Source organism: Ctenopharyngodon idella, chromosome 19 (genome assembly GCF_019924925.1).
Source record: "Ctenopharyngodon idella isolate HZGC_01 chromosome 19, HZGC01, whole genome shotgun sequence".
NCBI classification, from domain to species: Eukaryota; Metazoa; Chordata; class Actinopteri; order Cypriniformes; family Xenocyprididae; genus Ctenopharyngodon; species Ctenopharyngodon idella.
This window is the reverse complement of record NC_067238.1, coordinates 14,721,328-14,745,735: the sequence shown is the minus strand read 5'-3', so window position 1 is coordinate 14,745,735 and position 24,408 is coordinate 14,721,328. Positions and strand designations below refer to the sequence as shown.

Genomic DNA, 24,408 nt, shown 5'->3' with positions numbered 1-24,408 from the left:
TGAGAGTGAGTAAAGTTTGGGTTAATTTTCATTTGAAAGTGAATTCATTCTTTAATATTCCCTTTATATGATATACTTAACTGCATGTTAATGATGTTTCTTAAATAGTACTGTCCCGTGAAATAAGGAGGATTAGAGCGAATGCAGCAAATATCAGATTAAGAAAAATGGCAGCAGGAAAGATAGAGGGTCAGATGTCACGGATGCAGATGGCAAAGTATTTCTTGGTAGCGCCTCAGTCCTCTGACAAGAGTCCAACAGGAAATCCAAAACTGTCTCAAAAGAGAATATCCAGAACAGGAACGAGGAACAAGAGACTCAAACACAGCCAGGACTAACACTGCACTTACACACCAACAATCTCACAACACAGGGTAAAATGCACAGACATTAAATAGGGGCCCTGACGAGCCCCAGCTGACACTGATCAGCTCATCAGCAGCAACACACACTCACAGAGAGACAGAGTGAACCAGTGAATCCGTGAACTTAGTGACAGTATATATAAAAATCTACTACAATTTTATGTGAAGCGTTCATTACACACTTTTAAGTAATGCAGTTATAAAACACTTCTGTATGTTTGGTTTACTTTATCTGACTACACTTAAAATCAGTTTAAGTATTAGTGCTAATTAGTGCATTTATATTAAGTGTACTTAAGTACCACAGTTGGGAAAATGTACTTTTAATAAAATCAATTTAATTTAAACTAAGTGTTGCTATGTAAAAGTCTAGTAAGATTGAACTAATTGTTAAAGTATTCAAAGCACACTTTTAAGAAATAAACTAATAAAACTGTATATCTTTGCAGTAGTATACTTTATTTCAATTCACAAAAAACCAATTTAACTATTAGTAGTATTTAGTATTCATTTATAAGAAATATACTTTTAATTAGTGTATTTATAGTGTGTAACTTCTACAATTTTATTTAGCACAAAAAATAAGAATGTACTACAAATGAACTTGCTTGTATTTAAGTATTTTTTTAGTGTATTCAAGTATACTTTTTTTCACCTGGGTATCTCAGTAACTAAAAGGTTTTAAGTCAAAAGTCCAATTGCACAAGTGTATTGTATTGTTCAAAAAATAAAATAATTTTTATCCCCCAAAGTAATATTTTTGCAGTAACTGTTTGGAAAACAAGTGAACACAATAGAACCACACTAATATTGTGTAAAGACAAGAGTCAAGTATGTATTAAAGGTGACAAGGGACATTTCATTAATGTGACATTTTAAAAATTATATTTTTAACACAATTTAATAATTACAATATTTAATTGTAATTAGCAGGTTCCTATGGTGACATTTAGAATATATTTGACATGAGAAGAGCCTCCAGACTAATATATGAGCTCATGCAACTTCTACAGTCACCGTGATTTTGCCAAGTAAGACATACGCAACATATTTTGCTGATCCTGGAACAACATTGTTGTCTGAAAATTTAGTCCTATTTCTACCCTTAAACCTAACCCTACCCATAACTTTTTTTTCCTAAAATCAGAGGGAGATGTAGAAGCACCTAACCCTGGATGTAAGCCAAAACTTGACATAAACTAAACTTGTCTCTCAAATTTGAGAGGTTGACTGGAAAGTTGATCTAAGATAAACAAAGTTGTTAATAAGAACAAGTTGTACATGGTGAAATCACGTTCACCCAACATCTGATAGTGTCAACAGATTCTTTAAATCACAGGTGTTCCTGGAGGGCCACAGCCCTGCAGAGTTTCAAACCTAATTAAATGCACCTGATTCAGCTAATCAAGTCCTTCGGGCCTATTAGAAAACTACTGGTATGTGTGCTTGGAGCAAGGTTGGAACTAAATTCTGCAGGGCTGGGGCCCTCCAGGAACTGAGTTTGACACCCCTGCTCTAGATGGTGATCTGGGACAATATAAATGGTTCAACAGAAACAAACCCCTAACCCTACCCCATAATGATTAAGACCTTTCTCCACTTTTTGTCATGCCCATTACTCCAACCTGCAGATACCCACACTTGGAGACTTTCGGCTTTCTGTGTTCTCACTGTTATACCAGAGATTTTCTTATTACTTAGAGATGAGGAGGTCTGTGGCTCTTACCATTGAAGAAAGCGTAACGGCTAACTTGGACACGTGAGGCACCTCAGCCTATTATATATTGGCAGTGACGTCAGTGGCCAGCATTCAGAGTTTTATGACAGTCAGTTACAGTTTACGATACACAGATTTTTATATATTTTGCGCTTATCTACATTTCTACACCAGACACTACACAACGCGACAAACCAACCGTTGCAAAGCACTTGAACTGCGTCAAAAATAGAACGGGAAATTTATGAGACAGTTGTTGTCAGATTTCATTGGTGATTTCAAATATGAAATTTAATCGAAAGCTTGGCACACAGCTTTGGAGAATTTGATGTTTCCCCATTCAAAGAGATAGGAGCTGTACTTGCATGCCCGAAAGGCGTTCCAAAGATAAAATAACTTGTCTTAAAGGGACTGTGAACACACTTAAAACCTACCCTTATGCCTGAAACACACATAAAACCTAACCTTATGCCTAAAAACAATTCAGTCGGAAACCTACATGCAACAAATCGGGTTTCCGGGGCGACACAGGGATGGGAAGTCACAAGGTTAAGTATTGGGCATGGGCGTGGCTTCTGATGTCTCACTTGGATGTGGGCGGAGTTGGATGCCCAGGAGCAGAAACAAGCGATAAAAGCATTGCTTATACATGTTAGTCTTTGGAAAAAACACGATTTTCTCAGCTTTTTGTTCAAAATGTTGTTGTTTTTTTTATTTATTAAACTTATCCAGATTCAAGTGTTGATATAAAACAGAATGCATTAATCTAGAACAAAACGTTGTTAAAAAAAATAATAATAATAATAAAAACAGAGGCTCTGTTCTTTCCTTTGATATATTGCATGTTCAGATATTCATACGACAAAATATTCGGTAACACTTTACAATAAGGTTCATTAGTTAACATTAGTTAACTACATTAGTTAACATGAACTAATAATGAACTGCACTTCTACAGCATTTAATAATATTTGTTCATGTTAATTTCAACATTTACTAATACATTATTAAAATCTTATTAACATTAGTTAATAATGCACTGTGAACTAACATGAACAAACAACTGTAGTTTCATGAACTAACATTAACAAAAATTAGTAAAACAGTAACAAATGTATTGCTCATGGTTAGTTCATGTTAGTTAATACATTAACTAATGTTTAACTAATGAACCTTATTGTAAAGTGTTACCAAATATTCCTTTGATAATTATCAAAAATGCTGGTGGTGGCTGGCCTTTCAACTGTTTTTTTTTCCTCATTGACGCCTTTAAAAATAGGCCTATCTAATCTGATGAAGCTGCTCTGATCTGGCAGTCTGACTGGCCATCACTGCAACAGTAACTCATTTCTGAGAAGGATGTTTCCTCTAGATTTTCACAAAATTGAGTCATGTCATATGCCGTAATCAAAACCCATGAGAGGAGTTGGTGGATTAACCGGTGTTACCAGGGGGATGGATTCACTCACAAGCCCCACCCTTCCAGCAAAACCTAAATAAAACACAGTTTCAATTAGGTGTACTCCACACACTCCATGGGCAGAGTCATACCATGCGCAGTAGGCTACTACATCTAATAAACCAAGATTTGACAAAGCACCACGTTGAGGAGTCTGTGGAATACATTAACAAAAAAGTAGGTAAATCAGTTTTATTCTGGGGAAAAGTTTATGAGTAAATTATGCATGAGTGAGTTTCAAATGATATTGAGGATTATATGGCGGACTTTTGCAAATATGTCCCCGGCAAGCAATTTTATGTCTAATAGACGTCAAAACATAGCCCGACCATCTAGGCTAAAACAAGGCAAAATCTGGGCTGTCAGTGAAAATCTAATAGACGTCTAACCATAACCCACGAATAGACTAGTCATCAATTAGACGACTATTAGACAACTACATATTTATGTCTAATAGACGGTGAATATGGGTCTAGGCTAAAACAAGGCTGAATTTGGGCTGTCAGTGAAAATCTAATAGACGTCTAACCATAACCCAAGAATAGACTAGTCATCAAATATACAGCTAATGAATGACTACATCTATACATGTAATAGACAACAAAATAATGGCTAAAGGATTCTTTTTACTTAAATATAACAGGTTCTCATAAATGACAATCCGTCCAAACAAATTAAATAAAAGGTTTTATTTAGAAAAAGAACTCAAGATAATACAAAATGATAAAAAAAATAATGAAAATTAGATTTTACAAATACAATACAAATAAACTTTTTTTTTTTTTTTTTAAATATGGAACATCTTACAACTTAACATAATAAAAATATAAAACATTGACAAAAAAGTTCTACATATACAAAATAAACTTGCCTTGCCATACCAAAAACTCATATTTTCATATCATAATGATCAAAAGATTAAAAGAGATATGAGGCTTCCGTAACAAATAATAATAGGGTGAACAGGTTTCATGTTTACCCCCTTGTATTTAGATAATTGGAGAGTTTTACGGCACAAGGAAACACTACAGTAGCTACATGTGCATGTAGCATGTTAATCTAACCACAACATGGCTTACTCTGAGTCTGCACCCGCTAAAATTTCACTGTTCATACACATGATAACACTGTACATAAATAATGACCGCATGTCAACATGAAAAACACAGATACTTACAAGACCAAAAGCAGGAAAGAATTTGCTTTAACATTTGCTGTTGCTTGCTCTCCAACAGTTGTAAAATGGCGGAAATGTTTATCGCGAGATCTGGCAACAGTGATCGAGAGCTAACTTTCAAGTCTCGCGTTGCCAGTGGTCATGTCTCAGTAGAGCCACAGTTTCCATCTAGCGGTTGAGAATTGTAATTGTACATTTTTATTTAACTTAAAATTAAAGACAGTCATATATGCAGGGGTGGAAATGGGGGGTAACGCGGGAGGACGGCGTCCCGGGAGTGAATTTCGAGGGGGGACGGCGTTCCAGTTCAAATTGGTTCGATTTTTTTTTTATAGAAATGAAGGGATTTCTGTATTTATTCACTCAATATCCTAAGAAAACGAAACCGATTCAGTGCAAAAACATAGCGCAATAAAATTGCATGATTAATAATAAAAAGATCGCAATGGATTCAAACACCCACGCGATCTTACTCGTTGCTCGAAGTGGGCCGGTACTCACCGGCACTTCTCTATTTTAATCTGTAGCGTACCCACGCTTTGTCTTGCGTACCGCCACTTCTCACATGTTGCCGGTACTCTAACCACCACACCTGAAACATAGAATCAGGCTGTTAATTATTTGTATAAATCGCGCGTTCGGAGCTTTCATAAGCATGAGTTGCGCGCCGCGCGCGAATCACCGCAGGCGCGTTCACCAGCGCGTTCCAAAAGTGTGATAAGATTTGCGCGAGCCGTTCCTATGATAAAATGTGAAACCCATTTGAATTCTATTGAGAATGTAGTAAAACGCTATGGTGAAAGTCAAACATGATCTAAAGACAGCCACTAAAAAGACTGATGAAAAGAGCGGAAAACATCATGATGATCTTGCAAGCTTCTCATGACATATTTTCCTAGAATTTATCACGTTCTGTTGTATTTATTGTGGTACATTTTAACTAACTTGTTGAAGAATTTATAATATATAATCTATTAAGGAAATCGATTTAAAAGAAGAGAGAAAAAAGTTAACATTGCCCTAAGCATGCAATGAGGAGCCATCAGTGGTCTAGCTTTAATTACATCCTTATTGTAACAAATGCTATGTTAAACAATTACAAGAACTACTTTTTCATAAGGCCAAGTACAAGTTAGAATCATGGATCTTCTTGAATTATTGATTAAACATTAGTTTTCCTTATGTATAAAATGTGTTCTGCTAATATGACAGATATGCCCATTAGGAAAAACCTGGCTGTATTTCAAGAATAAACATGTTCAGTAGGCTATAAGAACATTTTAAGTAAAGATAGTTTGACTTCCCATGGTACTTTGTAAACAAGTAATTGTTAACTATAGGCTGTTACTTTATTGCAGTTGTGCAGTTGTTTACCAACTTTGCATGTGTGGACCATTTTGCAAAAATAAAGCAACAAACAAATAAATAAACCTCATAAGGGAGCAAACTCCTCGCAACCGAGGGAAACAACCCGTCCCCCATCCCAAACAGAAGTGAACAAAATAAATCAAAGTAAATCACCTTTGAAAGTAACTTGATACTTCAAATAAAGATTGCATCAGAATCAGCAGTTGAAATTATTTCAGCGAATATTAGAATAGAACTGAATGTTCAGGTAGCAATGTTTTAAAAAACTATGTCTATGGTAACATCCTCAAAACAAAAAGTTTTTATAAAATGATAAACATCACATTTCAACCCTTTTAACCATTGTTTAAGAAAAAGGATAAGTGAATATTATTATGTTTTCTAGATACATTATCCAAATCATTTTGCTTTTTAGAACGCACATCAGCTTCCTTTTCCGTTAAAACTGAATTCCCCTTTAAATGTGTTTAATGATTGATTTTCAAAGTATAGTAAACTAAGAGGTAACCATCCAAAACATTCAGTTCTCTTTAACCTGAGGACAAATGTATTTAAAATGTTTGTGACCTGTTCAATTCAGTATGCACCAGATATGCAACTTCCTAGAAAATGTATCTTTAATTTGGCCAAAAATCAAACAGGTAATTTTCTCCAAGCAGAGATTCTGTTGAATGAACATGTTTGTGCCACACACAGTTGATAAATGTTGTTCATTGACCTTTCATGTGTCTGCTTGATAATTAAGAAAATATTGTTTGGAGGAAACATGAAATAGGCCTGTTTAATGCTAGCATATTATATAATTATATAATATTTTATATTTAAATACATCTGAAAAGTCATTGAAAGTAAAAAAAAAAAAAAAAAAAAAATCTTCCCATATAGAGTCCCCCCAGTGAATCTCAGCCATTTCCAGCCCTGCATATATGTGTGTGGTGTGTGTATACATATATATATATATATATATATATATATATATAGTAGACTGTGTAGGATTGTGTGGCACAATGTATACTTGCATTTGATGGTATATCATGAATCCCACAAGCTTTGTGGCCGAAAATTACTTAACACTATTTTGGTTACACTCTTTGCTGGTCTGAATCAGGTCTATAGCCAAGCCGTAAAAATTAGACTATAGATTGCCTAGATTTCGCCGGGTGGACTAAAAGCAGACTGCACATAGCCTATCCAATTCAGAGCTAAATTGTGACTACATATAGACCATGTCATGAAATGACACTTACATCTTGTAGAAATCATTGACATTGCGAACATGATGGGATATCAACCATCTCATGCAGTTCCTGACCAAAAACTACAATAAATCAGGATTGACTATAGGTGGGCTATAAATAGCCGGTCTGACTACGAGCTAAATCGTGGCTACGCACAGCCTACGCAATAGAACATGTCAAAGATATGAAACCAAACACCTTGTAATCACTGTTGACTTTGCTTACATGATGCAATATCATACATCTCGCAAGTTATTTTGGCAAAAACGACATGTAACCAAATTAAAGATTATTTTGGCTAAAAGTGGGTTACACATAGCCGGACTATATCGGGTCTATATTTAACCGAGACGGTGAAATGACCGGCTATTGCTTGCTGGGGCTGCTCTCAAAGGTAGTTTTCCAAAGATCTAGGAAAGGAAACAGACATTCTGCTTGTTTTCGTTATTTAAGTGTCTTTTGTAAATGTATGAATTATGTCTTGCTTTTACCTGTATGACCATAAATTACGGAGTACAGTTTACTGTCTTAGAAGGAAAAAAGTGGTCGCCCGGCGCCGCACGCGCGCGCACACAAATTCTTGCATTGCTTACTTGATATCGCAGACTGTTAAATAATTAAAATAAAATACAATCAACCAAACATATAAAACGTTACACTGCTCAGTTCAGTTCTGTAATACAATCTGCCGTTTACCACCCGTGACCACCGTCTGACTGTGCTGCTATGTGAAGGATGATGTCGATAATGCGAGTGAAGTACAAACCTTACATAATAAATAATAGTTTAGCATTCGTCTCGAAAATGGAAACAGTGCCGAATGAGAAAGGTAGGCTTCAAGATTCACTTTAAATTAATTCGTTTAGCATCTTATTTAATTTTATTTCTAATAAATAAACCTGTTTCTCGCCTTGAATAGCAATAGAAGCTGGAATCGCGTTAAAAAGAAAAGAGAATTATTTTTTTTTAATTCGTTTTGGCTTGACGTAGCCTGAATAGGCTGTTAACTTTAGAGGTTTTGTGGTAAAATAAAATAGGGCAGCTTTGTTCATAATTTATGTTTACAAACATTATAATTATATTATATATTATATATATGCTAGGCTATTTGTAAACATTTTATTTTATTTACCGATAAATTACATTATTTCTGAATGTAAAATGCGACGTATCCTATCTTTTTTCCTCTCAGGAATAGCCTCGGTATTTTTAACCATGCAGCAAACATTTTAAAATATCTTGAAAAAATACTTTGATAGTTTGTCCTTTTGTATAGATTTACATTTGGTCAGAATCTTGTTATAAAAGATAATTGTAGGCCTATTGGCTAAGACGGCAAATGCTCTCTTTGTTTTTTTTAATAAATAAAATGCTGTACATAATAATAATAATAATAATAATAAGTAGGCTACATGCAGACAAAAAAAAAAAAAAATTATTAACCGTTATTTTTTCTAATCAAACCGTTTTCGGAACGTTAATAATACAGAAGGAACGCTGGAACAGAAACGTTAAAATACCGATTCTGCTCGGAGTGAAACGATTGAATTTTTTTTCGTTTTTAAGCCCTGCTTTTTAAGTTACCTGATGCCTGAGAGCAATTTTCCTGGCTCTTTAGCTAAGTACATTGATTATGCACTTTTTCTGGCCGGCTCATCTTTTACTGTGGGTTTTGCGGACGAGGTGCCCCGCAATCCTACAGTAGACACAATAATGTCTTTGTCTAGTATCGTCCCTGTAACCACCATGTAAATAAACTGCACTTGGGTTCTTCAAGCTCTTCTCTAGTGGATCTTTTACACTCAGTCTTTTGATATATACTTAGTACTATACTTGAAGTGCAATAATATATAAATAGTAAACTATTACCCAGTTTCACAGACTTAAGCCTAGTCCCAGACTAAAATGCATGTTTGAGCTGTTTTAACTGAAAGCAACTTACACTAACATATTTTAAAATATGTCACTTCCATTGTTTTGTCTCAAGGTGCACACCGGTAATGTTTTTTCTAAGACACGTTTATAAAAGCTTCTTAAATAATTCTAATTGAACTAAAACCTAATCCAGGCTTAATCTAAGCCCTGTCTGTGAAACTAGGCCTATAAATATGATGTTAAATTCACAAGTATACTTGCAAGTATCTACTAAACTAGTTTACTGATTCAAAATGTACTTTCATAAACTAAAAAATGTGCTACAATTATTTAACTATCAGTAGTAAATTATCAGTATACCTATAAGCTCACTTGTAGTATAGTTGCAGTTGCAACGAAAAACGTAGTTGTAAACTAGTTGTGTACTCAAAGTTTACTACTGTTACACTTAAAGTATACTTTTATACAATTTAGTCCCAAGTAGTATTGAGATAGTACACTTACAAGTATGCTAGTACATTGATATTATTATATCATGTGATATTTAATTAAGTATACTTATTAAAATGAACTTGAAATAGGCCTATATTTATTTATTTTTTTTGTAAGGGAATTGCGAGATATAACTTCACAATTGAGAGAAAAAATATTCTGAATTGTGGGATAAAAAGTCACAATTAGGCTACTTTTTTTTCCAAAATGTTTTATTCTGTGGCAGAAACAAGCTTCCATAATAAACAGTGCCTGTTTACCTTTATTCTGTTATTTAATTTATTGCTGCAAATTATATGTAGAAACTGAAGAATACATCACATCCTTCTTGGATTCAGCAATACGGTATGAGAGGCTGTGCAATGTGAATATTTACAATATTATATTTGCTATTAGGGCTGGGCGATATGGCAAAGAAATAAAATCTCGATTTGTTTTATTTAACTGGTCAACTTAAAAACGTAACCACAATATGATTCAAGTAACATTCTCTTTAGTTACAATCTGGTTAAAAAAAAAAGTTGTATTCCAAGAGCACACACCTGAAGTGATCATCATGGTGTGCATTAAAACAAATGACTTATTTGTTAAATATCTTTGCAGAAAATATGAAGGTAAATATTGTACAAACTTATCTTAAACATACACTATATTGCCAAAAGTATTGGGACACCCCTCCAAATAATTGAATTCAGGTGTAAGGATTGGGTCAACGGAGTTAGGATCCATTTGCAGTTTTTATTGATAAGCAAACACAACAGGGCAAGGACAAGGCAGAGAGATCAGGGCAGACGGCAAACAAACAGAGTCCAGGAACAGGCAAAGGTCAGGGCAGGCAGCAGAGAATCAAACATGAGGAACAGCCCAGTCAAACACAAGAATAGCAATCCACAATAACGTTCAGAAAAGATCACCGGGGAAAATCAAGACTTCACGTGAAGGTGTGGGTGCAAGTGTCTTTTATGTGTGAGTGAGTGATTACATAATGGGTAGCAGGTGCAGGGTGATCAGTCCAGGGTATGAGGGTAGATGGGAAATGGAGTCCAAATGATGTGTGTAGTCCAGGATGGAGTGCCTTCTGGTGGCATTCTCACTGGTGATCGTGACATCAGGTGTTCCAATCACTTCCATGGCTAAAGGTGTATAAAATCAAGCACCTAGGCATGCAGACTGCTTCTACAAACATTTGTGAAAGAATGGGTCGCAGTCTCAGGAGCTCAGTGAATTCGAACGTGGCACCGTGATAGGTTGCCACCTGTGCAATAAGTCCATTCGTGAAATTTCCTCACTACTAAATATTCCACAGTCAACTGTTAGTGGTATCATAACAAAGTGGAAGCAATTGGGAACAACAGCAACTCAGCCACGAAGTGGTAGTCCACGTAAAATCACAGAGCGGGGTCAGCACATGCTGAGACACACAGTATGCAGAAGTCGCCAACTTTCTGCAGAGTCAATAGCTACAGACCTCCAAACTTTGTGTGGCCTTCAGATTAGCTCAAGAACAGTGCGTAGAGAGCTTCATGGAATAGGGTTTCCATGGCCGAGCAGCTGCATCCAAGCCTTACATCGCCAAGTGCAATGCAAAGCGTCGGATGCAGTGGTGTAAAGCACGCCAACTCTAGAGCAGTGGAGACGTGTTCTCTGGAGTGATGAATCACGCCTCCCTGTCTGGCAATCCGATGGACGAGTCTGGGTTTGGCGGTTGCCAGGAGAACAGTACTTGCCTGACTGTATTGTGCCAAGTGTAAAGTTTGGTGGAGGGGGGATTAGGTTGTTTTTCAGGGGTTGGGCTTGGCCCCTTTGTTCCAGTGAAAGGAACTCTTTTTTTTTTTTTTATTTACTTTTTATTAGATTTTCAAAAGAACACCCACATACAAAAAAAAAAAAAAAAAGAATAAATAAAAATCAATCAAAACTGAACAAAACAGAGATAAGAAACAAATTCTGCAGTGAAAGGAACTCTTAATGCTTCAGCATACCAAGACATTTTGGACAATTTCATGCTCCCAACTATGTGGGAACAGTTTGGGGATGGCGCATTCCTGTTCCAACATGACTGCGCACCAGTGCACAAAACAAGGTCCATAAAGACATGGATGAGTGAGTTTGATGTGGAGGAACTTGACTGGCCTGCACAGAGTCCTGACCTCAACCCGATAGAACACCTTTGGGATGAATTAGAGCGGAGACTGCGAGCCAGGCCTTCTCGCCAACATCACTGCCTGACCTCACAAATGCGCTTCTAGAAGAATGGTCAAAAATTCCCATAAACACACTCCTAAACCTTGTGGAGAGCCTTCCCAGAAGAGTTGAGGCTGTTATAGCTGCAAAGGGTGGGCCAACTCCATATTAAACCCTACAGGATTAAGAATGGGATATCATTAAAGTTCATGTGCACGTAAAGGCAGGCGTCCCAAAACTTTTGGCAATATAGTGTATCCTATATACTCAGAAATAATATAAAATAAGAAAAATGCTAAATATTTCTTAGCCAAAAATAGCAATAAATATCACCAGTAATAGGCTTTTATTAACAGCAAATGGATTGTAAAAACAGAAAAGAACAGCACGTTTCAGCCTGTCACCATCATGCAAACATGAAATATCAAACATACAGTAGTAGTTCTTTACAGGTTTTTTCATTCCATTGCACTATTTTCCTATTGTTATTATGTTTGGCGGATGTGTTTGGCTGTTGCACTCATTTCTTGCATCTTTTGCAGTGTCTCACCCATGAAACAGCATTCTGTAAAACACGGCGGTCAAGTTAAATAAAAGTTAAACTCACATTTAATAACTTTGTTTTTTTTCCCCTATTCCACTGCCCGCGTCTCGTTTTTTCAACACAATAACGCAATAACTACATTCATAGAGCGTCACACGAGAGCGGTTAATCAGGCGCGCCATCTTGTGGTCGGATCATTTTCTTCTCTCAACTAACGTTTGCTAATATTTTTATTCAAAATCACAATTTCTCGATTTAAAAATCTGAAAATCGACTTTGTCTCAAAATACAGTCAATAATTTCATCGATTCTCACTTGCTACATAAACCTACAAAACATTAAATATTATCGAATTAGTGCAGAATCAACTTTGCGTTGCTGTCCGCGATCGCGTCAAGGATCAGTCAAATTTCAAGCGCGGTTGTTAAAGGATTAGTTCACTTTCAAATGAAAATTTCTTGATAATTTTCTCACCCCCATGTCATTCAAGATGTTTATATCTTTCTTTCTTCAGTCGAAAAGAAATTAAGGTTTTTGAGGAAAACATTCCAGGATTATTCTCCTTATAGTGGTCAAAATTAGTTTCAGTGCAGCTTCAAAGGGCTCTACGCGATCCCAGACGAGGGATGAGGGTCTTATCTAGCGAAACAATCGTTAATTTTCTAAAAAAAAAAAAAAAATTATATACATTTTAACTAAACGCTCATCTTGAATTAGCGCTCTTCTTCTTCTTCTCTATTAGAATTCTGGCAGTGCATTACTGCCCTCCACAGGTCAAAGTTTGAACTAAATTGTCATATACAATATGCTAGTGCAAGTATTTACTTTATTTACTTCAAACTTTGACCTGTGGAGGGCAGTACACTTAGCATAGACATAAACATAAAGTCATAAACATCTTGTGTGACATGGGGGTGAGTAAATTATCAGGAAATTTTAATTTGTGAACTAATCCTTTAAGAAAAGTGCTGCTGAGGTGAATTTGTGTGCCATCTAGTGGTTTAAAGGAGAATAAAGTAAAATGCACCTTTTACGCGTAGAAAATTGTATTACACCGTCCAGTTTTTTTCTCAATCACGACAGAAAATCAAAAATACTGCCCTAACTTCACTAGCAGAAGGCAGCACGATATAAACAAACCCAGACTAGACCTTCACATCCAAAATATGTTGTGATTTTCTGTTTATACCTTTCTAAACCAGCACAGTACGGACTTTTCTCCATCTCTTCCATTCTAATTTTCACTGCTTGCCCTCCACCAGAACCATGAGATTGCAAACAACCTATAGTATCCAGCTTGTATGCGTCTCTTTTATTACTCAATATAACCCATTCTCTTTCCCTCTGTAGGTCTATTTCTGTTTGAAGTGACAAAACCTCAAACATCACTGATGACTGTGCGACTGAAACACCGCTACATCACCGCGCTCCTGGGCTCCTCGACCATCCTGTCATTCCTGTACTTTCAAAACTCAGCTATGGTTTTGATTGACAGTTCTCACGGTTTAGTCTCAGAGCGAGCTCCGTGCACATGCGGTAACTGTGTGACAGATAATAGCTGGTTCAGTGAACGTTACAAACCCTCCATTCCACTTCTGCTCAACAGCAACAACAGTGTTTTACATGCAAACGTCGCCAAGTGGTGGAAGGTAAGAATGTTTGATTCAACATAATATGCAACATCTTAGTAGTATTACCCCCCAGTGTTTGACACCAACATATAGAATCACTGCTAGAGAAAACGAGCACGTGAAACAAGCGTATGTGTAATTGGACCGGAGACACAGACCTTGTGACAACAAGCCCCGGTCTATATTCTTCATTCATAAAGCATCTTAAACACAAGGCATGCAAACCTCTTAAAATAGTACACTCTTTTACAAGTGTGAATAATATAGTTCATTCTGGTCCTAACTAATCAAATAATGTTATACAGGAGCTTCAAGATGTACCAAATGTCAGCAACTACACAGCTGTGGTGGACCAGCTGTTTTCTCTCTTCCCCGATGAAGAACACTACTCAGACGCTGGTCCAGATCGCTGCAGAACCTGTGCTGTGGTGGGAAACTCTGGGAACCTCCTGGGATCCCACTATGGGCCTCTTATAGATTTCCATGACTTTGTCATAAGGTAGTACATTAGATTATGTCAGACTGAAGGTTCTTTATTGGCATTGATGGTTCCATGAAGAGGAAAGGGTAGGAAAAGGTTCTTCAGATTATTAAAATGTTCTTCAGAAAGTTTTTTTTTTTTTTAAACTGATAATTGAAAGGTTTTTTTAAACCATTTTTTTATTATTGTGAAGGACATTTTAAAAATCTAAACAACGCTTTTCAACTATAAAGAACCTTTAGTCCAATGAAAATGTTATATGGATGTTAAAGGTTCTTCATGGAACCATAGATGGCAATTAAGAACCTTAAAGCGTTAGTTCACCCAAAAATGAAAATTCATTAATTACTCACTCTCTATATGAAGTCCAAATTTTCGGCAGAGACTCGATCACTTTATGCTTTAATTTAGGCTTTTATTCACATATAAACATTGATCAACAAAAATAAACAGAAACTCAAGCGAACCTGATTGATGCGTGAGAACAAACCTCTTGCGGAAGCTCATTGGGTCTTGCATCTGTCAAGCAAACATGCTTGAGCTTCCATTTACCACAACTTTATATGTGAAAATACGCCTAAATTCAATCTGTTCATCACATAAAGCATCTCTTCAGAAAATTTGGACTAAGCCGCTCAATTCATTTGGATTAGTTTTACGATCTTTTTATGAACGTCAAAGTTTCAGTTATGTAGCTGTTTATGGAGGGACAGAAAGCTCTCAGATTTAATCAAAAAGATCTTCATTTGTGTTCCGAAGATGAATGAAAGTCTTACGTGTTTGAAACGACATGAAGGGTGAGTAATAAATGACAGAATTTTCATTTTTGTGTGAACAGTCCCTTTAATTTTTAAGACTGTACAAAAACCCCTTTTGAAACCTTTATTGCTAAGAGTGAATAATGAAGCTTTCAACCATCATAATCGATAGAACAGATGTGCATTTAATGACAGAGGCTGTAGTCATATGTCTGAGATCAGATTAGATGAGGTGATTCCAGAGATAAATAAGATGTTATTTAAAGGTTTTTTATTAGAATATCACCTCAATCTCCTGTGTGTTTTTTTCTCAGGATAAATAAAGGCCCGACAAAAGATTATGAGAAGGATGTGGGGTCCAAGACCACTCACCGGATTATGTATCCTGAGAGTGCCATGGACTTGGACAACTCCACCCATCTGGTGCTTTTTCCCTATAAGATTCTGGATATGCAGTGGCTTTTCAGTGCTTTCACCACTAAGAACATCACAGAGTAAGAATTAAACCATAGACTTTCTTATGTTTAAGAGATACCAGGGTCTGTAACGGCCAACTTGAATCACATGGGCCTTGATAACCAATCACATTACAGCCTTGACGTCATTGAATTTCTTTCAGATCTGTGCGACAGTCACAGATTTTGTACCTTTGAAGGGCACTTCAGGAAGGCACGTACGCTCATAGCCAAAGAATGGCTTTGAAATGAACAAATCGAACCTACATTCAGAGTTGAAGGTCAGCTGAATTTGAAACCGCATACTAGTATATGCCTACTACTTGTTCTACTTTTACCATATCTTTCTATGGCAGAAATAGTAGTATGCTAGTATGCTCTTCCGAATTCAGCAAACTTTTTGGTCACGTCCGATTCGAAAAGAACCGAATGAGCCGATTCTGTCAAAGTTTTCCACGGTTATCCTCGGCTCATTCGGTTCTTTTTGATTTGTTCATTTTGAACCGGTTCTTTGGTTCGATAACACATCTGGACATGCTTATTGGCTCATTCGGTGTGTCTTGACATGTAGACCATACTAAACTGGCCTATATTTGTAGGGTGAAGAGACACCAAAATGTCAATATAGTACCACTCCTTTCCTGTTTTTGGTCTGCTCTAATTTTAATGTCATGAGACATTGCCTTTGCTCAGGACACTTTGAAATACACCCCCCCCCCCCAAAAAAAAATATATATATTTGAAGTTTTAAGAATCTTTTAGAGTTATCATGTTGTATTGAACTATCTGACCTTTTTATAAGCTAACAGTACAAATACAAACAATTCAGCAATAGTTCCTTTAATTAAAACAATGTTTTCTTTACCTAAAAAGCAATACTTAAATACATTTTGTACAGTAATTTCAGTCCTTAGCATTTATTAAATCTAACAACACTGATATTTCAGGTTTAAATGATTTTTTAAATCTGATCTAAATGTATTTGTTTACTCAGAACATACACAGAAGTTCCATCAACAATCAAAGCAAATAAGGACAAGGTGAATAACACAGACCTTCTCATGAAATCAACCAATCAATCAAATGACAAATGTTTGATTTATATGGTTTTTATTAGCATTACCTGAATGAAATCTATTGCAGATTCAAAACATCATATCATAAATGCATGTTTCATAAGTGTCCTGTTTTATTTCTGTTGTTGTTTTTAGGTGATGATCCTCCACCCTGAATTCATAAGATACGTGCATGATAACTGGACAGAGGGTCATGGCAGATATCCATCTACTGGATTCTTAACACTAATATTCGCTCTTCACATCTGTGATGAGGTAAAACTGTTTGTGGCGTGGCACCAGCGTGGCATTGCTGTTGCTTTTGAGGGAGTATCAGTTTATACAAGGGTCTAAAAGTATCAGATTAGATTACCAGGATTATAGCAAATATTTGACTGTGGATGTTCTCATGAAAAAGAGTCCAGTGCAGGCTATTCATACCAAAGCAATAAGCCATTCAGGGAAGTGTTAGCATTAAAACATGAAGCACTGAACCATAGTATAGTGGTTAGCATTGTATGTGCACCGATGGGTAATCTGTATCTGCCTGAAAGTAAAATGGTGATATCTTAAAATAAATTCACATTTTTATAATTTTGAGATTTAAAATTGCATTTTGCGATTTAAAAAGAAAAGTATGAGTAATAGAGTTGCTATTATGTGAACATTGTCACATTGTAAGATATTTAAAATTACAATTACTTTTTAAAGTAAACAATAAAACTGACTTCCATATCATTGAATTTTAAGACAATGAATTTAATATTAAAATTAGAAAAAAAGAGGGAGTTTTATTTTTACATTTTATTGACTTAAAATATTTTTTTATGAATGAAGCTTTTCTTTACATTGAAAGAGAACTATTAACACACTGATAACCATTTCTCTTACAGGTGAATGTTTTTGGGTTTGGAGCTACGAGTGACAGAAACTGGCATCATTATTTTGATGAAACATTGACTTCATTTGAAAACGGTTCTCATGATGGAGACTTTGAAAATAAAACAATTAGTCGGCTCCAACAGGAAAACAAGATTTTTATATATAGGGGTTGGACGTGAAGCAGGTTCTTTGAGAAACTCTACCGTTGTACTGCACAATATTGCATTGCAATAGCGATTATTGAATTTTGCAGATTTGTGCGGCAGAGACTTTAAGGTCATATTCATCTCAAGAGGTGCAAGAGATCAACTTTTCTGAAGCTGAGCTCCACTATCAGCATCAACTGAAACTGTGGCATTAGCGGATTCATTTTTCGGTCCCGCTTTGTATTGGGTGCCTTTACTATGTACTAACATTTAAATTAATAATGGTGTACATACATGTTTTTTCATTGTAGATATATTTAAAAAAAAATAATGCATTAATTATATTTATTTTTTATTTGTGTGTGTGTGTGTGTGTGTGTGTGTAGTAGCTAGTAGTTGAAGACACTAAATATAAAGTTACAGAATTTTCTGGGAAACTGACCCACAAATGTGTTATGTTTTTTTTCTGAATATTAACCTGAAGTAGCACGGCTCCAGACTAACATTTGAGGGCAGTAGACCCAGTGCCACTAAGTTCTACAGATGGTGGCACCAGCACCTGATTTGTTAGCACTTCTATATTATCATACTGAACTGACCGACACCTTGAGTGATTATAAAAGGAGTGTTCTTTACTTACTTTCTGTGTAATTCACTTGCAATAAGCAGAGCTACCTTAAGAGTCAGAATCTTCTCTGGGGCTAACTCTAAGGGTTCGAAAAGAGCATCTGACAACCCTTCCGATACAACTGAAAGATCCCATGAAGAAACCCGCAGTCTGTAGATAGGCTTAAGCCATCTGGCACAATGCAAGAAACAGGACACCAGGACATGTTTCCCCATTGAAGATCCCTCAATCTGGTTGTGGCAAGCTGAAATAGCAGCCATATACCTTAAGGGTAGCGGGGGTCAGTCCAGCTGAAAGACGCTCTTGAAGAGCATCAGCTGGGTTAAGATGCCGTTGCTCTCACCACAATGAGAAAATATGGCATGTAAGAGCATACAGCTTTCTAGTAGAAGGAGTCCTAGCATTGAGAATGGTAATGACAACATCGGACCAGAATCTATGAGATGGTACACCTAAGGGGCCAGACACACAGTTTCCAAATCTCCGGTTAGGAGTGAAAGACTGTCCCTGAGACTGGGATAGAAGGTCCCTCCTGGTCAGAATCTCCCAAGGAGAGCTTTCCAGGAGAGAAACCACGTCCTCAAACCACACTCAGGCCAGCCAGAATGGGGTGACTAATATTAGCCGCAACCCCTCCTGATGGACCCTTGCCAGAACTCCCGGGAGCAGAGCTATAGGGGGAAAGGCGTACAGATACAGTCTCTGCCACGTCTGTACCATGGCATCCAGCCTCAGATGAGCTGGAGGATTGAGAGAAAACCAAAGGGGACAATGGGTCGGAACTTCTGAGGCAAACAACTCCACTTCCACCCTGACGAGCTTCTTCCGTATGGACTCCGCTATTTGAGGGTAGAGTCACCAATCCCTGGGCCTCAGCCCCTGCCTCAACAGGATGTCTGCTCGTAATAAGATGTCTCAGGATGTAAATTGCCCTCAGGGACAGCAGCTTGTCATCTGCCCAGAGCAAGATCTGCTGCACCAGCCTGAACAGGGGGCCTCTTGTGCAAAAAGTCCAAAGTTATTACGCTGGCGGTCACAGCCATAAGACCCAGCAGTACCTGACATTGACAGATGGAAATTTCCTGCCCTAACCTCAGACTGCCTACCATGGTAGGAATGAAATTCACCAGAGCTATGGACAGTTGTGCCCGCATCATGGTGGAATCCCAAACTACCCCGAGAAATGTAGTTCTCTGACTTTCCATGGGCTTTCCATGACTTTGAGATCTCATTATGAAGATCTTCCAAATCCAAAGCAGGACCCTCGGAGTCTGTAGACAAAGCGAGAGAAAGGGCGGGGCCTGTCTCAAGCTCATCTAACAGCTCCAGCTACGAGCCCCATGACTTAAGTCAGCCCGCCGCCTAAGTGGATGCCGGACCCCAACCACGGGGTGCAGAAATGAAATTCCCTTTGTCATTAAAGAGGGCGAGGTGAGAGAGGAGCCTCCTCACATTGAGGGCAATCAGCTCCCTCGAGAGCTGATCAAGCGTGCTCTGCTCCGAGACAAAGAACACAAAGCTCCTGTCCATCGTCCCAAGGAATAGATCAGGGGCATGGCGAAACACATCTCCTAAACTTCTTTGACATTTTTTTATCATTCCTACTCTTAATCCTCGTGTTATGTTGCAGGTCAATTTGACCCGTTTCGATTTTTGAGTTGACTGAAATGCCGGTTCACCTATGTTTTTTTTTTTTTTTTGACATTTTTTCCCCACTTATTTCAATACTGAAAAATATTTTGTTAGCCAAAGGTGGTAAAAATTAGCTATCTTTTCTTTTTTCAAGCTATCTGAAATACTAACCTATGTTGTTTTTCTTGAAATTTTGTGACCTTTTCTCATTTAGGGTCATGAACATGCATGCAAAGTTTCAACATGCTGATGTGTTGTGAAATGTGCATACAGAAATTTTATACGATCTTGATCTTAGTGTTCGTGGGTCAATTTGACCCATATAGGCAGCTGTTCAAAAGCAACTGACAGACCCAAAATACTAAACACTTCTGTGTTGTATGTCAGAGCTCATCAACTCTAGTTCTGAAGTGCCAGTGTCTTGCTGAGTTTAACAACTTTGTATTTTCAAAGTTTGTGAAAATATAAAGTTGTTTTACCTGTTAACTGTCTCTCCCACTTTTTGAGCATAGACATGAAAATGACTTTTCCAACTTAAATTGTTAAAAATCTTGAATACTTCAGAGCACAGACTTAAGTTTGGTCACCAAATATGAAAAATAGAGTCTGAAAGCTTTCAAATGATATATAGTTTGTCAAGATTACTTTAGGTTTAGACTAAGATATTATAATTATAAATGTGTAATCGCAAATGTCCCACCGGAGGGGGGAGGGGCAGTCTTAGTGGTTAAAATAGTGGTTAAAAACATTTTTATAAATCATAAATTCAGAAATTGATTCTTTGTAATGTGTGAAAAGTATTGATATTAAAAGTTAATTATTTGTACCTGCTTGTATGCTGTTTTTCATAGTGTGATTTTGTATTGAATCTAATTAGGGTCAATTTGACCCTGGACCATATTGAGTGTACCCAGAAATCGAACAGTGCACAAGGGTTAAACAGAGAGAGACAGAAGCGGCTTCTGAAGACAAGAAGCTGGTGATGCTCTCGCGCAGGTGTTGTTACTTAGAGTTGATCACGCATGATGTTGAATCACCTGATTTCGTCCTTGGCCAATGGCTTGGCGTTTACTACATGTGACTCAGACACCAGCTCAGCTGAAGGCGTTCCCATAGCGTCAACACCATGACACAGCGTCGATGCTCCATTGAAAGGGAACTGATTAAATGCATTGCCTCAAATTAAGTCATCTCTGATGAGACTAATTTTAGGTCTAAAACATATTAAAGTTATGTGATTGTTAAGTGAGAGAATCATTATTGGTTATGTTTACAAGGCTATTCAAAAATTTTAGACATTCCCATGAGTCTCTGTGCTTTAATATTTACTGTCTAGTGAGTATTTTCTTTTTATGATTTCTTTTCACACAAATTGTTCCATCAGTATTCAATGAAAATACATATAGATTAAATCTTTCTGACCATCATACAATTTGGGGATATGAAAAAAACATATTTTGCTTAATGAAGGCCTTAATCTCTACAATAAAACAAGGCATAAAATGTGGAAAAATATTCCAGGGGACATTGTCACATACTGATGGCAAGTGTACATGCAAACAGACAAACTGTCCTTATCATAATGACTCATATCATGTGCTGCTGCCATATAACAAATGATGAAGCTGCTTTGAAACGATATGTATCGTGAAAAGCGCTATACAAATAAAATGAAGGTAGTATCATGCTTGCAAATGTTGTGATGAAATCTGTACATTTCCCTCGCCTAAAAATAAAGATTACAGTAGGAATGTCATTTAGTTTTTGAAAAGAATAATTAGCCTGGAGTGTTTTGGCTGAGAAGCCAAATGGTAGCATTTCAAGTAAAGTCACAAAAGTAATGTGATTCTTTTCACTAGAGCAAAAAAAAAAAAAAAAACAGCTTGCCTCCAGCACAACTATTTCACATACTTAGTAAGTTGTAATGCATAGATCTTCCGTATTTCTCATGCAGAGCAACATTTCTTTCTTTACCTGCTTGTCTCGTTTAGGATCAGAAAAGTATTTGACCCTTGTGTACATTAAGTTGTAATATGAGACATGTGCTTTTGTTACTGGGTTTAAAATTACAAAGAATAGAATAGGTGAACGTTTAATAGGTGAACAATGTGCTGTTCAAGGTTACTGGGTTGTGTTTTCATCCCATAAGCGTATACTATCATGGGTAAACCACATATGTAGAATAGCCAAGGAAATGCAACGGCATGCAAAACATGTAAAGTGCAAATCAATGTTGTTGTTTTGTTTTGTTTTTTGTTCAAAATGTTCCTTTTTCACGAAACTTACCAACATTCAAGTGTTGATAAAAAAAGAATGCATAAGGCTGGAATAAAACTGTTTTTGTTTGTTTGTTTAAAAGCAGTGGCTCTGTTCTTTCTTTTGATTTATACTACGGGGCTGCTGAATGCTCGAATCTGATTTGTTGACGAACGTTCTAAGGCGGTGGTTGGCAATTGGCAAAACTGGCCCGCCAGCAATAATATCTGGCCCGCGCCCGCAGCCAGATTATTTTGATAGCGGCTGGTTCTGAAATAGATCTTCGTTTCGTGGTGCGTCTGTTATCACCGTGTCTACACCAGACGCGACTTTTTTGCGGCGCAGCTGTCTACACTGAACGAGACGAACCGACCGTTGCAAAGCATACGTCAGAAACAGAACGGGGAATCCAGAGACGTTGAAAAACAGAGTTGCGACATTCCCATAGACTTCCATAGGAACTTTGGAATGCGGAAGTAACGCGTGTCGTGGAGCAGCCGATAGTTCCAAACACTGATAGTACCAGCGCTGAACCCCATTCATTTTCAGTGATTCTGAAGTTCGCTCGCTGGTAAATTGATGAAATTACTGCATTTTTGACATTTGAACACATTATCTGACCTCTCATGAATCTAGTCAATATTTTATGTAACCAGCTTTAGTTAATGTTTATTGGAAGATAATAACGTTAGTTAGACTCTAATTGCAGCTAGCTTAAGTGACCAACACTTCACTAACTTTAGCTACCATAACCTGACGTCAGTTGGGCTACATTTACCTTTACAAGTTCGTTGTCAAACAACGTTTATCTTCGGTTATGAGATTTGTTGCTAATGTTAGCAACACTTAGTTGCCAGTTCATTAAAGTACCAGAGAATAACACAGTAAGGAGGTTGTATATACTTAGTTGCCACTATATTAGGAACACCTTTACGATCTAATTCAATACAACAGCTCTGCCATGAATTCTACTTTAATGAAGTTTATAATCAGCCAGAAATGTGTAAATTCAATACTGAGGTCATAGTTAAAGGTGATGTTGCACTACATTGGGTTTCTTATTTATATACATGAGGTGGCCAGAATATTAAACACATCTGGATATAAAGCAACAAGTGCAAAAACACCCCCACAAACTATGACCTCAATGCTAAATCATCATCAAATTTACACCTCTATGACAGCATAAAAAAATAAAATTATCTTTTCCCTTATTTGCATAATTTCTTGGATAAAAAAAATAATCACCCAGCTTCTTCCATAATGTTATTGTGTGGAAGAATAAAAATTTGAATAACAATAGTGGTTTGTATATAGATATATATATTTTTTTCTCATTTAATTCAAAATCTGTACTGGAGTACAGAGCCAAAATAACAGAAATCATGACAAATGTCCAAATAGTTATGGACCTAACTGTAGGTGTGTGCTCTCACTTCTGTAATGTCAACCTCATGAAAATGTTTTGGAAACTTGTATTTAATCTGTCCTTCAATGTATTAACCTTAACACTGTTTCCTCTTTCTTTACAACTCCCAGTTCTGTCCAGCAGCAACAGGTTTGACTCGACTCAAGACCCGGTCTCCTCTGGGGCCTCTGACACAGGCCCTGTTTCCACCTGGTGTTAAGGTGCATTTTGGTCGATTGGATCAGAAGTGGACGAGGGAGACACATACACGTTTACACCTGGTGTTTTAATCCATTTCTTTTGTCCTCTTTTAACCACTTCTGTCCTGATTTCTTCGAGGGGGTGGGTAAATGTATGGGTTTTTACAGATCTTTCAATCTAATGGACAAAAAAAGCCAAAATGAGACCAGCTGAACGAGTGAGTGTGTGTTAGAAATCAGTAATGGTGAGAGAACATTGTGCTTGGTACATTTTTCATCTTCAAACCAAACTTGGGTCTTCAGCCAACAAAGTTTAAATCCTGTCTGGCTCGAGCGCTTCCCATAATGTTTACACATTAGGTCAGTAGATGGAGAGTAGATGGTCTTTAGTGGCTGTTCAAACACATTCGACCACATGAGCCTTTATACTACGGTCGAAAGCAGTCCGGTCGAATGC

The 24,408-nt window shown here is 37.0% G+C and overlaps 2 protein-coding genes across 4 annotated transcripts in view; one reads left to right on the top strand and one right to left on the bottom strand.

The window, feature by feature from the left end:
- The window catches only part of LOC127501015 (CMP-N-acetylneuraminate-beta-galactosamide-alpha-2,3-sialyltransferase 1-like), a 48,507-nt gene extending 43,202 nt beyond the window's left edge, over positions 1-5,305 (bottom strand). Inside the window, exon 1 of one of the 3 annotated variants that reach the window (XM_051872717.1) lies at positions 4,719-5,305. The gene's annotated coding sequence lies outside the window, so the exon portion shown is untranslated. The remainder of the gene's footprint in view (positions 1-4,718) is intronic. The other 2 variants (XM_051872719.1, XM_051872714.1) reach the window with 2 other exon arrangements.
- Positions 3,609-18,268, top strand: st3gal1l (ST3 beta-galactoside alpha-2,3-sialyltransferase 1, like). Its single transcript, XM_051872732.1, has 7 exons — positions 3,609-3,718; positions 13,770-14,068; positions 14,356-14,549; positions 15,604-15,783; positions 16,739-16,784; positions 16,956-17,075; positions 17,693-18,268. The coding sequence occupies exons 2-7, from the start codon at positions 13,811-13,813 to the stop codon at positions 17,858-17,860; spliced, it is 966 nt and encodes a 321-aa protein (XP_051728692.1). The 5' UTR covers positions 3,609-3,718; positions 13,770-13,810; the 3' UTR covers positions 17,861-18,268.
- The last annotated feature ends 6,140 nt before the right edge of the window (positions 18,269-24,408 follow it).